The 12,982-nt window shown below is 35.2% G+C and overlaps 1 protein-coding gene across 1 annotated transcript; it reads right to left on the reverse strand.

The window, feature by feature from the left end:
- On the reverse strand, positions 4,001-7,561 carry LOC18609772 (homeobox-leucine zipper protein HOX3). The gene is made up of 4 exons (XM_007045070.2): positions 7,301-7,561; positions 6,769-6,971; positions 6,544-6,623; positions 4,001-4,523 (listed from the first exon to the last, which is right to left on the reverse strand). Exons 1-4 carry the CDS (start codon positions 7,386-7,388, stop codon positions 4,199-4,201), a joined length of 696 nt encoding a protein of 231 aa, XP_007045132.1. The 5' UTR covers positions 7,389-7,561; the 3' UTR covers positions 4,001-4,198.

Here is a 12,982-nt window from a genome sequence, read left to right on the forward strand (position 1 = left end):
TGCTGGGGGAAGGATTTCCCATCGATGATCGAGCCAAGAAACTGTCGCAATCAGTAGCCTTAACTAGCTCCTCAACTGGACCATTTTCGGTTAAAAATCATCTACACTTGTCGATTAGGCAATTTCAACCGCTCATTGCTCACCCCTAAATTCAAGTATAGTATGAAACATATGGAGGTCAATAAATGATTAATAGAGGATTGATTGCTCTAAGTGATATAAAATGGAATGTCCCATTACGTCTTGATATGTAATAAATCAAGGGAGTCTTTGACCAAGGAAAATAAGGATTCGAAAAAAAGAGTTTTTTGAATCATATTAATAGAATTGATTACAAATATCAAAAGCTAAAAATGATAAAGGTAATATAAATTAAGTAGATAACAAGCGATGCTTTATGTCTTGCTGAGATATTAGATTGATGAAAGAATATTAATTAAACGGTAAGTTGTACACGGAAGGATTGAGTCAAACTATTATGACTCTTTTTAATATTTGGATAGTTATAATGCATTGCTAGATACCAATTGTAACTTATAAATATAAATTAATAACCTCAAAATTAATGTTGAAATCAAAAGAGTTTGATTCATCTAATCCTATATATATTTTTGTTGAAAAACTTATGAATTATCATTGATATATCTTGACAAAATCAGATAGTGGCTAACAAATAAAAAAGGCCATTGCCAATACCTAAAAAATCCGCAAAACGGAGGGAGCTTAGCGCGACCACCCTTTCTAGATAAGCAACAGCTCCAAAATTTGACACTGTACAAAGTCAGATATACAACAATGCTATAAACTTTGAGAATCACACATTCCAACATCTACTTACAGCATTCAAACCATTGTTAATTCACAGCAAACTTTGAGACCTCTACACCCCATCTCTTGCTAGTGTGGAGTGCATCTCATCCTTTCTTCCTTGAATGTGATTCCTGCAACGTGGATAGTTGGGTCCAAAACCCGTTTGAAGTTCCCTGGAGATTGAGGTCACATGTCATTCAAATATCCAAGCTCCTCGATATGTTTATTGTTAACATGTTAAGAACTTAATCGGTCATACACATAATTGCATGGTGAGAAAGTAAAATGGAGAAATTAAGTTGGACTTAATTGCATGGGAGTTATGAACTTGAAGGATTTAAGTGAAATGCTCATTAAATCATTTAAGTAAAATGGAGATGATGTTGTTTCTCCCCTAGTGTTCTATGAGGGCCCTAACATTGGCACAATCCTCTCCCCTTATTCGACTCTGCCTCATGTGGTCCTGTTATGGTTAATGCCACTGCTGTTTCTCTCTGAAGTGCTACATCAACGGATTTGTTCTGCTCCCAGTTGCCCGCAGCTTTGATTCTGCCCCATCAAACGTCTCCACGTCATTTAGACTTCATTCTCCTTGTTTTTTTCGTCTCTTGTTTTGCTGTTTTCTGCTGGTCTCTCATGTAACACTGCTTTCAAGCCATGACCCCTTGGCTTTTCTCAGAGCTCTTCTGCCATGAGCGATAATTGCTTACTTTCATATATTTATCTTTTCTTGTCAATAAATATCTATCTCTTTGACTGAGAAAAAAAAATCATTGAGACAATTTTGCAATAACTTAAGAGTTAAGTTAACCTTAAATTGCTCATATAAATACTATGCTTAAGGGAAACCTAATAACACAAGAAAAACAAGTGACTAAGGCCAAAAATTGAAAGGTAAAGGCAGAAAAGAAAAGAGTGAAAAACACAAGTCGGGAGCCCTAGAGGATAGAAATCGGCTGTTTATCTTTTTTTATATAATTGAGGGAACGAGAATTCGAACACTACTCTTCAAAACAAGAGAATTATACATCAATTAATGAATTAAATGCTCAAGTGCAGTTACCCATTTTATTCAACAATGAAGTCGATTTCTCTCTTCATCCTCCTTGCTTTGAGATTTCGGGTTTTCCTTTTGGAAGAGTGTAAACTAATAGTCCCTTGACATTGGTAGCATAAGAGGTTCGATCAGCACAAGCAACTCTTTCCTCCTTGGAGTTTTCCTCACAAGCAATTCGTGTGACAACTCTTAGAGGCTGAACAAGTGGGCAGCTTGTGGTTTAGAACAAGCAAAATTTAGTGGGTTGGAGATTTTGGTTTCTTGATTTCGACATCAAGGGTCCAAAAGTATACCATTTTTTGCCCCTTAATTACTGTTTTATTTTGAACGAACCCAAAGGATGATCTTGATTGAAAAAAAAAGTTTGGAATTTCCATCACTTAAACAATATGATGGCATGGCTTTTCCCATACGGAACATACTTTCCAACAGTTAGGTAACTTTGAAGTATGGAGCCAGTGATTATGAAAAGTACTAAAGCCATCAGGTGTCATCCACTTTTTCTTTGTTTCCTTGTTAATTTTGTTTGATTCTTTTACCGCCATTCTTTTGTTTTTGGTTGAAGCACATTATGAGTATTTTGGGTAGTGACAAAAGTTGACATATGAAATGAGATATTTAAGAGAGCTCATTCTTATATTTTTGAATGAGTTTTGGGAGTTTGGTTTTAAAATGCAATGACAGTGAAGAATCCTTTGTGGATTCTATTTATAATTTTCGATAGAGTTAAAGTGGACTGTAAGATTATTGAAAATAAATGTATAAAGGGTTTTGATTTTGATTCGAATTATCAAATATAGTGATTTACATGTACTTCTAATTTTTTTATAATAAAGAATTACTTTACTTGATAGACATAGATAAATAACCAAACTACATAAATATTTATGTATTTTGTCGCTTGATTTCACTGCATTGCATTTTGCTAAGCTAACATGAGGAAACACGTTCATTGGAACCTTTGTATGACTTACCGTATACCTTCATTATTGCTGCTCCTCCGGTAGATATTGATGAGTATTCGTGCCCTATTACTGGGATCTCTACCTAGTCTATAACTTCTACTTCTAGATCAATATATATGTTTGCACTTGGATACCGGTCTAGGAAGTGCCACCTGCGGTTCAGGTCTTAGACCATGAACAGACACCTAAGTTGTTAATACAATTTTCATAGGGTGGCGGTTCTGGTCATGAAGCTCTCATGCTTTGGTGGAAGGAAGGCATGATTCAAAACCAAGTTTTGAGTAGAATTGACCAACCAAGATAATTAGCCGACAAAGTTGAAGGGTTAAAACTGTGGGGAGGTATCATGATCTAATATAAGCATTTGATATTAGGGTTAAACCTACCACGCTTTTAGCATACATAGACCACGATGCGAGAGGTGTGTCTACCAAGTTCGCGCACATTAGTGTGTTTTGTTTCTTCTGGCAAAATCATTTGAAAGTGACCTTGGTGAACTTTTTGCCACAAGTCATTATGGTGATGCCAACGAACCCCACCCCTTCTTTCAAACACTTACAACTGAACCTTTTTTGGATACCCATTGGTAATTGCTCAAATGCTCCTGCCTTAGCAATCCAGCTCGTGGTTGCTACCTACGTACCGCAATCAGAAGGTATTCGCTAACCAGACATTGTTCACTTGAGCTAGCTAGCAGTTTTTGACTTAATTAGGATGCTTAATTGTAGCTTCAACCTTTGTTGAATATTGGCTAAAGGCGGCACAAATTCATCTTCATTCGCAGCTAATAACAGGATTTTGACTCGTATAATTTCCACAATTTAAACTACCTTTTTAGCTATATATTGACCTTGGAGCCTTAAAGTCTCATCATGTATGTGTTGGTTTAATTTTGTAATAATAGATATGTCTAATTACATGTTGATTTGTTTGGCTATTTCATTGATTTCTTATAACAAGATGTAATAATTTACTTGTAAGTTGTAACTTAAAAGAAAAACCAATCTTTTACTTTTTTTTTTTTTAATTTTCATAACTTAAACCAATTTAATTTCTCTTTTCTTAGATCTTCCTCCCGTTCTTTTTCTTTGCTTTTTCAGGACAAACAACCACAAGAAAAAATTGCGGATTTCCAACAACTTTTGCGGTTGGAAAGAAAAAAGAGATATATAGTATAGGGGCAGGCAATAATAATTAAAGATTGATCGATAAAATAAAGACAAAGCAAAAGCAAAGTAAAATCCCTATATAGATTAGATACCAACATATTGTATCTATCCCTTACATTTTTTTTGTGTAGACTAATATGAACATTCCCTAAAATCATTTCCTTTTAAAAACTCTTAAAGTGGGTCATTAAGCCTGACTAACAAGCCGCCGAAGATGGCCTTGATTGGAGGGCCGATGTCCCAACTTTAGACGACAATGTGGTGGCAGTGGCGGTGGCGGCGGTCATTTTGGTGGGGCCCTTGTCAAGGGCAGTGGTGGTGACTCGCTCGCACCGAGGGCACATTGTAAGGGTTGATGCTGGGAGAGGCTCACAGCTGTGAGGCGAAATCACGGTTGGTGGCCCTACTTTCATGGCCCTTAGCTCCTCCACCTCTCTTTGCAGCCTCCTGTTCTGTTCAGTCAGTGATCCAAACCATCTTTTCAGGTACTCACACTCCATCTCTGTCTGCTTCAACTTGCTCCTATACCATGTTATTGTTTATTTGATCAACATAAAATATATACATATAATATCCGAATCTAAGTTGTATCAAAACTAAACTAAACTCTTATCTGGCTCTTTGTTTTATGATACGGTTTTTTCCTTTAGCTATGCACGATGTACAAATGAGAAACTCATACCACAGAATTTTAAAACTTTCCCAATCCGGTACGATATGCCTTTGCACAAAAGAATTGGTACTAATTTCAGCACGATCAGGGAAGCCTTGCTATAACTTTTTCTTTTTGTTCTTATTCCCTTTTTCAAGTCATTGTTTGATTCCAAGGGGATGACTCAAAGAAATTTCATGCTTACAGAAACATGATAAACACTGACGTGCAAGGTCTTTACACTTTCATGTGGCGTGACCAACCTCGCTTAAGAACTTGAGAACAGATATTGCATTTAAGTATCAAATTCATAAAGCTCTTTCTTAAATAAGTGAAATCTTTCTGTAATTATCTTTTCCTCCCTCGTCCCTTTCCTTTCCCTAAACTGGTTAATGAAGAGTAATAAATTCAAACTTGGATTTTATTCATATCTAAACATGAGTGCATTTATTATCATATTAAATGCTAACCATTACATACTAGCTAGCCAATGATCTATAACCCAAAGAAACAGCAATTTCTATTACAGTCATAATGCTTTAATCTGTTCTCACTGCTCATGCATTGATAAAAAAGAAAACAAGAACATGATTACAATTGTAAAAAATTAGTTTAGGTGTGTCCTTCCCCTTTATTGATTTCATTCAATAATGTAATACACGAATGTAATAATTCATAAATGCATGGCTAAGTCCAAAGAATGATGGGTCAAAGCAGCACTTTATTATAGAGGGTGATGATCTGACTAGCACACGAGGCCAGAAACAGACATGCAATCTCAATTGCTGCTATCATTGTTATATTGATGTTGTTAGACAAACCATCATTATTTTGATCCTCCAACCTCAGCTCATGAAATAGAACCACATCATTAATTCTTCATAAATCTGTTCAGCTACTTGTCGGTCATGTGTCCGTTTTCTGCAACCTGTTATAGGTTTTGTTTATTGTTCGTGACTGTTTTTCTGTCTATGAAATATTAAGAAAAGGATTTAATAAAGTGTTCTATCTCTCCATATATCCTTCCTTGATATTCATCTAAAATCCGCGCTAAGTTTAATAATGAGAAAATTATTTCGAGAGTCTGAGAGGAAAATTATAAACTCTCTCTTTAATTGACATTAATGCACATAGTATTATATCATATGGCACTGCAACTTGATGTGGCAGCATATATATCAAATCCTATGAAGTATTCTCTGAATGATAAGTTCTACAAGAAAAGCATGCCCGTAAAGCTAACAAATGGCAAGATATTTTTCCTATATTATTAGGTCCTGCATACACGACCAAAAAGAATAGGTAGGAAAAAAAGGAAAAAAACGAAGTAGTTTCCCTCTAGCCTGTTATTCCTTGTTCTTAAGGTGCCTCAAGGCCCTGAACAACTGGTTTGATAGAATTTTACAGTGCAAAACGTGGTATTTGACTTGCTTTTACTCTAAAATATAAATTATGAATGATAGTGATATATCAACGTCCGAAGGCAACCGTTTTGTCCGGGAAATGACTAGAGAAGCCCATAAAAATGAATCAAGTTATGGTAGCATCATAAAATATTATATCCATGTAACTAAAACATAGAAAGTAATTTGTTTTTTAAAAAAATCTATTGTTTCACTTTCTACTTTACATTATTAGTGTACGAAAAATATACGGGTAGAATCTGATTCAGATTATACACTTTGTGATATTCTGTCAACGTTTCGATATTACTCTAAGCTACTTTTAATCCCAACAACCAACAAAATAATAAGGACCCAGAAAAATGAAAAGAAAAAATCTATGGAGAAAACTGGGAATTCTTTTAAATGAATATATATATATATATATATATATATATATATATATATATGTATATGTATAGATAGGGTAGGGTAGAGTAAGTAGTACCTGGCCCTACGGTTCTGGAACCAAACTTCAACCTGCCTTGGCCTCAGCTTCAGCTGCATAGCCAATGCTTCTTTCTGCTTCTGCAAGCACAAAACTCCAAAAGGCATTAAATAAAGAGATCATCTGATAAATTTATTGGCTATTTTATGTCCAAAAAAAAAATGTTGGTGTTTGGTGTTAGTTAATTGCATAGGTAGTAGTGGATGGGGGTTTTGAATTACATACAGGGTTTAGGGTATGGTTTTGTCTGAAACTTTCTTCAAGAAGGCGAGACTGTTCTTTTGTAAGACGAAGTTTTTTGCGAGGAGGGGCTCCATTGCAGCTTTCTTCTTCATCCTCCATGCTTGCTGTGATCCATTCATCTTCTGCTCCTCCCGATGGTACTTGGTTTATATCTAAATCTCTCACCGTACAACCCCCTTGATCACCTTCGGTGTAGTATTTTCATTCACAAAAACAGAAACAAAGAAAAATATATCAAATTTGAATCGAAATCAATCAATATTCGTCAAACATGAGGATGATCATATGAAAAGGAAAACGAAAAGCAAAAAAAAGAAGACCCTTTTGGAAACCATGCATGGAATCGGGGTATAGAAGATCAAAGGCTGAAACTTCTAAAACATGGGATTTCAAAAAGAAAAAAAAAAAGGTTTGATATATATCTTATTTAAATTAAGAAGCAATAAAGAAGAAAAAGGGTAGGACAAAAAAAAGTGAAGAGAAAGAGAAGGAAAGGGATGTTTCTGTTGCTTACCAGAAGAAGGAAGAGAAGGGGAAGAAGAGAAGCCGGGAACAGATATTGTCAACTCCAAGTTAGAAGAGCCGGTGGGTAAAACCGCCATGTAAGTTGCAGAAGCAGAAAGAAGAGAAAGATAACGATTGATTTTAAGGAGAGAAAAGGTAAAGTTTTACAAAAGATAAATAAAAAAAGAGAGGAAACAAAAGGAGACAAATGAGAGACACGGAGGAATATGATATGAAATGAAACGAAGGAAGGAAGGAGAAAAAAGAGGTGTGGGGGTGTGATGGATTTTAAGGTCAAAGTAATTAATAGATATAATAAATAAATAAATAATTTTTAATTAGGAAAAAACAGAAGCAAGGAAGCAAAATAAGAATTGAAGATCTTGAGAGGAAGTGCTAAATAGCTAGGGTTTTTGACTGTGGTCATCAAGTCAAAGGGTCTGACCCATCTGATCTGGGACACGTGTCAGAAGATTGAAAAATCTTGGTGGTGTAGGAGAATAACCGGCAGGTTTTCTGTTTATAAGTGGTGAGTCTGATTGTCGGTTCAAAGGTCAGCTGATGAAATGATTGGGAGCTTGGGCTCGGGGAGGCTTTGGGCAGCGCAGGGCAGGCAACCATCCCATTCCCATACATACCTACAGCTACTGTATTAATAGCGCCCTTTTTCATTTTTCTCCTTTCTTTAATGCGTGACCCTTGACCTTGAGGCTTCGGCTTCAAGTTCAAGGGCAGGGGGGGTTTTTACATCCTACAGCTCAATCACATTGCTTGTGATGGTGCTTGGGGCATCTGGGTCGTTCACTTTTCTGACTTTTGGTGGAGAAATAATGTGAATGGTGTCAGAGTGGTGGGGTTGCATGGGGAAAATGTTGGGTTAGGATATACTAGGTATTACCATTATTATGAGAGAGTTAAAAGCACAGAAAAAGCGTCCATGAATAGTTATTGCGTGGGGATGCTGAGGAATTTAATGCTGTTTTACCTGTTGACGGGTACACAGGAATTGTAACGCCCCCCATCTCACATTAATGCAAAGGGATGGAAGTCATAATTCAGGGATGTGGAGTTTGGACAATGGACATTTAATGGAGGAAGAAGGCTATGCCTGTCTTCAACCTTTTTTCTTTATGTTTTTGGGATCCCACTCTTCTTTTATTTAACCTTTTGGACCATATTTAAGGCTACAACAATATCTCGTCGTTTATTTCTCTCCACCTTACAATTTATTTGCCAAAGTTTGATGCATAACAATAATAATAAACAAGGAAAATTTAACGTATCCCTTTTTTTTTCTTTTTTCTAAAAAATATACTAATTTATTATTAACTTTATTCTAATTCAAACATATGTTCTAATGATAGCGTCGCATTAAACCTATAACAATTTCACGGTAAGAGACTTCAATTAGTATTTTGATGCTCCTATTCAACGTATTTATAAAATTTAATGACGACTTGCATGTGTAAAGTCTGAATAGGTGTTTCCCACCATTTTAATTAAAACAAGTAAAGGAGGTTTTGTTAGCGATAAAAATTAATCTTATGGTTTGACTTACGAATATTGAAAGGAAATTTTGGTCCACAAGAAATGGGGATGAACCTTGATGTGGCCAAATTTGACCCGAACTCCCACCGCCAATCACAAGTCAAGATTGAGTCCATTGCACATTCCAGGGGTTGGTTTTCGGTTGGGACCTTGACTGCCACGTTTGTATGCATATCGCCAAGCGGCAGTTTCCTTCAGTTTTCACCCCCATTTCCATTGCTATTAGTTATAATCCCACACAAAGGAAAACCTTTGTTTAAATCAAGGGTCAAAGAAAGGCAACAAGGACACCCCCCCTTCTGACTCAAACCCCTACACTGTTTTTCTTTTCTTCTAATTATACTATAAATTCTTCGATAATTAATGTCACATAATGTTTAAATATTTTAATTTATAGATTCCAATACGAGGTCAAGTGGTAAGAATATGGGGTTGGAGAATTATTTATATGTCAATAAATCAGGCATTTAATAATTTGGGCAGGAACATTTATTTCCAATTAAACTAATTACTCATCATGACTTTTTGAACATCCCTACTTAGAACAACTTGATGCAAAATCTCCTGAAAAACTCCATAAGATTAATGCAAAATAACAACTTTATAAATATATATTTATATATTTATATATGTCAGTGCTTTCCGGGTGATTTACAGAGCCATGCTGACTCTTTCTTTCCAACTGCCACTGATTTACACAGCTCAAAACTTTTGAAAAATATCACATATGCAGGCATAGTTATTCCTAACCACCCCTTGTTTCCCCTATCAGAAAACTGTACAAAAATCCTGATTTTGCATTGATAGCTTTTGCAGAATCTGGTAACCTGTTTTTTTTTTTTTTTTTATAATTGAGGGAGGGGATTCAAATTTTACTTTTTAAGTAGGGGATAATACATCAACCAATGAGTCAAATACTCGGATACAGATGGTAACCTATATTATTTGTATTTCTTTTCTGATATACAAAACAAAAATTGGAAGAAATTAGATATTTTAATTTAAAATTTTTTTTTTTGGATGAAAGGTGTGATCAGCACTATATATTGCACTAAACTGTATATACTTATTTTCTTGTACACAGCCAACAAAAAGCTTCAGTTTCTCATTTGTTATCCAATGTAAGAATAAAATTTCATGGAATGGTTAAGTATTTAGCCGAAGATTTATGTCTCATTTAGTTAATATTTTTTATTTAAAAAATTTATTATAAAGCAAAAGCAAAAGGTAAAATGCAAGATCATAAATTAGAAGTTTATGAGTTAGGTTTGGGCTTAGCCTCAATCAAATTTAAACTTGGCCCAATGCAGGTATTTACATAATATTTTATTATATTAAAATATTTTAAATGATTTTATATTAACCATTTAATACATTTAATATATTTTAAGTCAAAATTAAATAAAAATATATATTATTCATCAATAAATAATCTTTGAATCGATCTAATCAAGTTAGGACCTTAAATAATATATATTTATGTCTCAACTTAATCTAAGTTGTACTACACTTAGATGAGCAGCTTAGTTCTTGGACACCTTTTAATTATAATCTTATAACAATTATCATATGATTAAGTCATATAAGAGTAGATCATATATATGTTTTGTTACATAAAAAAACATAACTTTTTAAAAATAATAATGTTTGTTTTTGTATAATTCCGAATCAAAACTAGCAGCCAAATTAAGGAGGTAAAAGGTTAAAAGATGTGCATCGTAGAAGCTTTTTCCCACTTTTTGGGCCATAGCTAAGGTAGTATTGAATCCCTTATGACATGCAAACTCATAAATAATGCACCCACCACGAATGTGATGGAAAGCATAGTGCCATTGATGAAGTTCCAATGATGCAGGCAAACATTTGGCTTGACAACAACACCACCACCCAGCCCCTTGCCTGGGTTTACATACCCCTGGCCTCTCTGTATATATCTCATGCCTAAGTTAACTATCTTTCCTTTTCTTTTCTGTTTTTTGAATAAAGGAAACTCCGATTATATGTATAATGGACTTGTTTAGAGTATTCACTAAGTTGAGTCTAATTAACCCTAAGATATGGTCTAAGGTCTATTTTTGGTCAAAATGAGGGAATTGTAGCTGAATACCTCGTAACAGTTGGTTATGCCCCAATAATTGGTTTGAATTCTGAAGAAACAGAGTCTGCACTTTTTCATTGGAATATTAACTTATACCAGCACGATTTATGTGGTGGAAAACCTTTTGTTGAATGTCATGTCCTTGCATGCCCTCTTAAAAAGACTAGTGTAGGCAGGTAAATGTTTGATGAGTACAATGCCGACACTTTGGTCACTAAAGTAAAAAAAAAAAAAAAGTCAATCCATTCTTTCATTATGCTTTGAACTTGTCTCGTACATGAAACAAAATCCACAGTGAATTTAATGTATGCAAAGCTTTTGTTTCTACTGAATGAACAATGATTATCATTATTATATATATTTTAATAATTGATCAAAATATTGGACCAATTAGAAAAAGAAAAAAAACATCTAGCCTTCTTTTTTCTATATTTGCCCTCTTGAAAAATTGAAAGGTGAAATCTTATTTTGAATTACTTTATAACCTCTGATCAGCATCTTTTTCCCAATTAAAAGTTGGTACAAAAAAATTGAACACTTATAGTGGGAATAATTGTAACTATTTGACAAATTACCAATATAAGAATGATAGTGGGTAGAGGGAGTTGTGGGCTTGAGGTTTGAACCCCTTAGCATTAACATCGTACCAATTAATAAACTTTGATTGATTAAACACAAAAACAGGAGATGAGCAAAGGACATCCCTATCAATCACGGGTGATGCTTGGTTCAATTGACGGAGGGGGATAGGCATTCATTCCATCAAAACATAAATAAACAGAAAAAAAGCACTTGATATTTGTATTCACCATATGGAAGTGGGGGAGTGTGACAATGACAATCATAGCATATAGTACTATGCATACTAGCTAGCTAATCGATTATTTTATAAAGCAAATGATGCATTGATTTTGAACCTGGTTTGCTTTTCTGTAAAGTGTTGTTTAATACTCCCAGGCAAAAAGCAAAGGGCAAACACAGCAAGCCCACCCTTTTTTTTGGGTTTTTCTACCCAGTGTGCCGTAAAATGTCATGCACGCCCGGACTCAACTTTTCCACGGGGAGGGGGCATGGGGAGGGATGGGAATGGGATGCTACTGATAAGGAGAAAGGAGATCCTTGGAGCGGAAGAGTTGAGCAAATGTATGGCAAAAGCGTGGGCTGTGGGAGTCGAGGGTCCAGGCTGGGGCCCACGACGGATGATGATTAGGTTTAGGGACAACACATGGAACATGGGAACCTAGTGGGTCCCAGCCTTGATGATTGGGTAGGGAACCAAGTGTGGGCTCCACTTGTCTGCTTGTCCTCACCCTCCCGGGGATCCCTCATTGGCTCGTCATCCACATCCCATGTTTTGTAATCTCAGTGGATAACATGTGGGACCCCTCTTCACTGCCTCCCGGCCGAATAACTGTTTCAATGGCCACATGTGTGAGGATTATCATTGCGGTGAAAACCAGTACAAACAAGAAAGCAATTTACGTTACTTTTTAATTTATTTTTAGAGTCAGGGACCCCGAAACTTCTGAAATTAATTATGCTTTGATTGAGAGGCATTATTGCTATAGTCAAAGGGGTTTGTCGTTTGTGTACCACAACCAAGATGAAGTGAGGGGAGGGCACACTGTGATGTAACACAAGCCGTGTTATAACAACATATGAATGAATGGATGAATTATATAGGATATTGTTCCAACAAACAATCCACACATGCATGTTTTCAGCTCAAAGACAACCAAAAATAATCTGAATTCATGTTTGGTACATGTCATCCTAATATCTTATCACCCTTTTTATTCATATTATTAGGGTTTTGGGTTTACAGGTTTTGGGTCAAGCTGAAAGGCAACTCATTTCCTTTATATGATTGTGATTAGTGGTAAGAATGTAGACTAGATTTCCTCTTTTGATACTGAAATACATTTCATGATTTTTTTAAATTTTTTTGACATTAAAAATTATAGAAATATAATATTATAAAAAATTAATAAATTAATTTTCACGAAAACCAACTAAGAACTAACAACTCGAAAACAATAATACAAT

Source organism: Theobroma cacao, chromosome 2, assembly GCF_000208745.1.
Source record: "Theobroma cacao cultivar B97-61/B2 chromosome 2, Criollo_cocoa_genome_V2, whole genome shotgun sequence".
NCBI classification, from domain to species: Eukaryota; Viridiplantae; Streptophyta; class Magnoliopsida; order Malvales; family Malvaceae; genus Theobroma; species Theobroma cacao.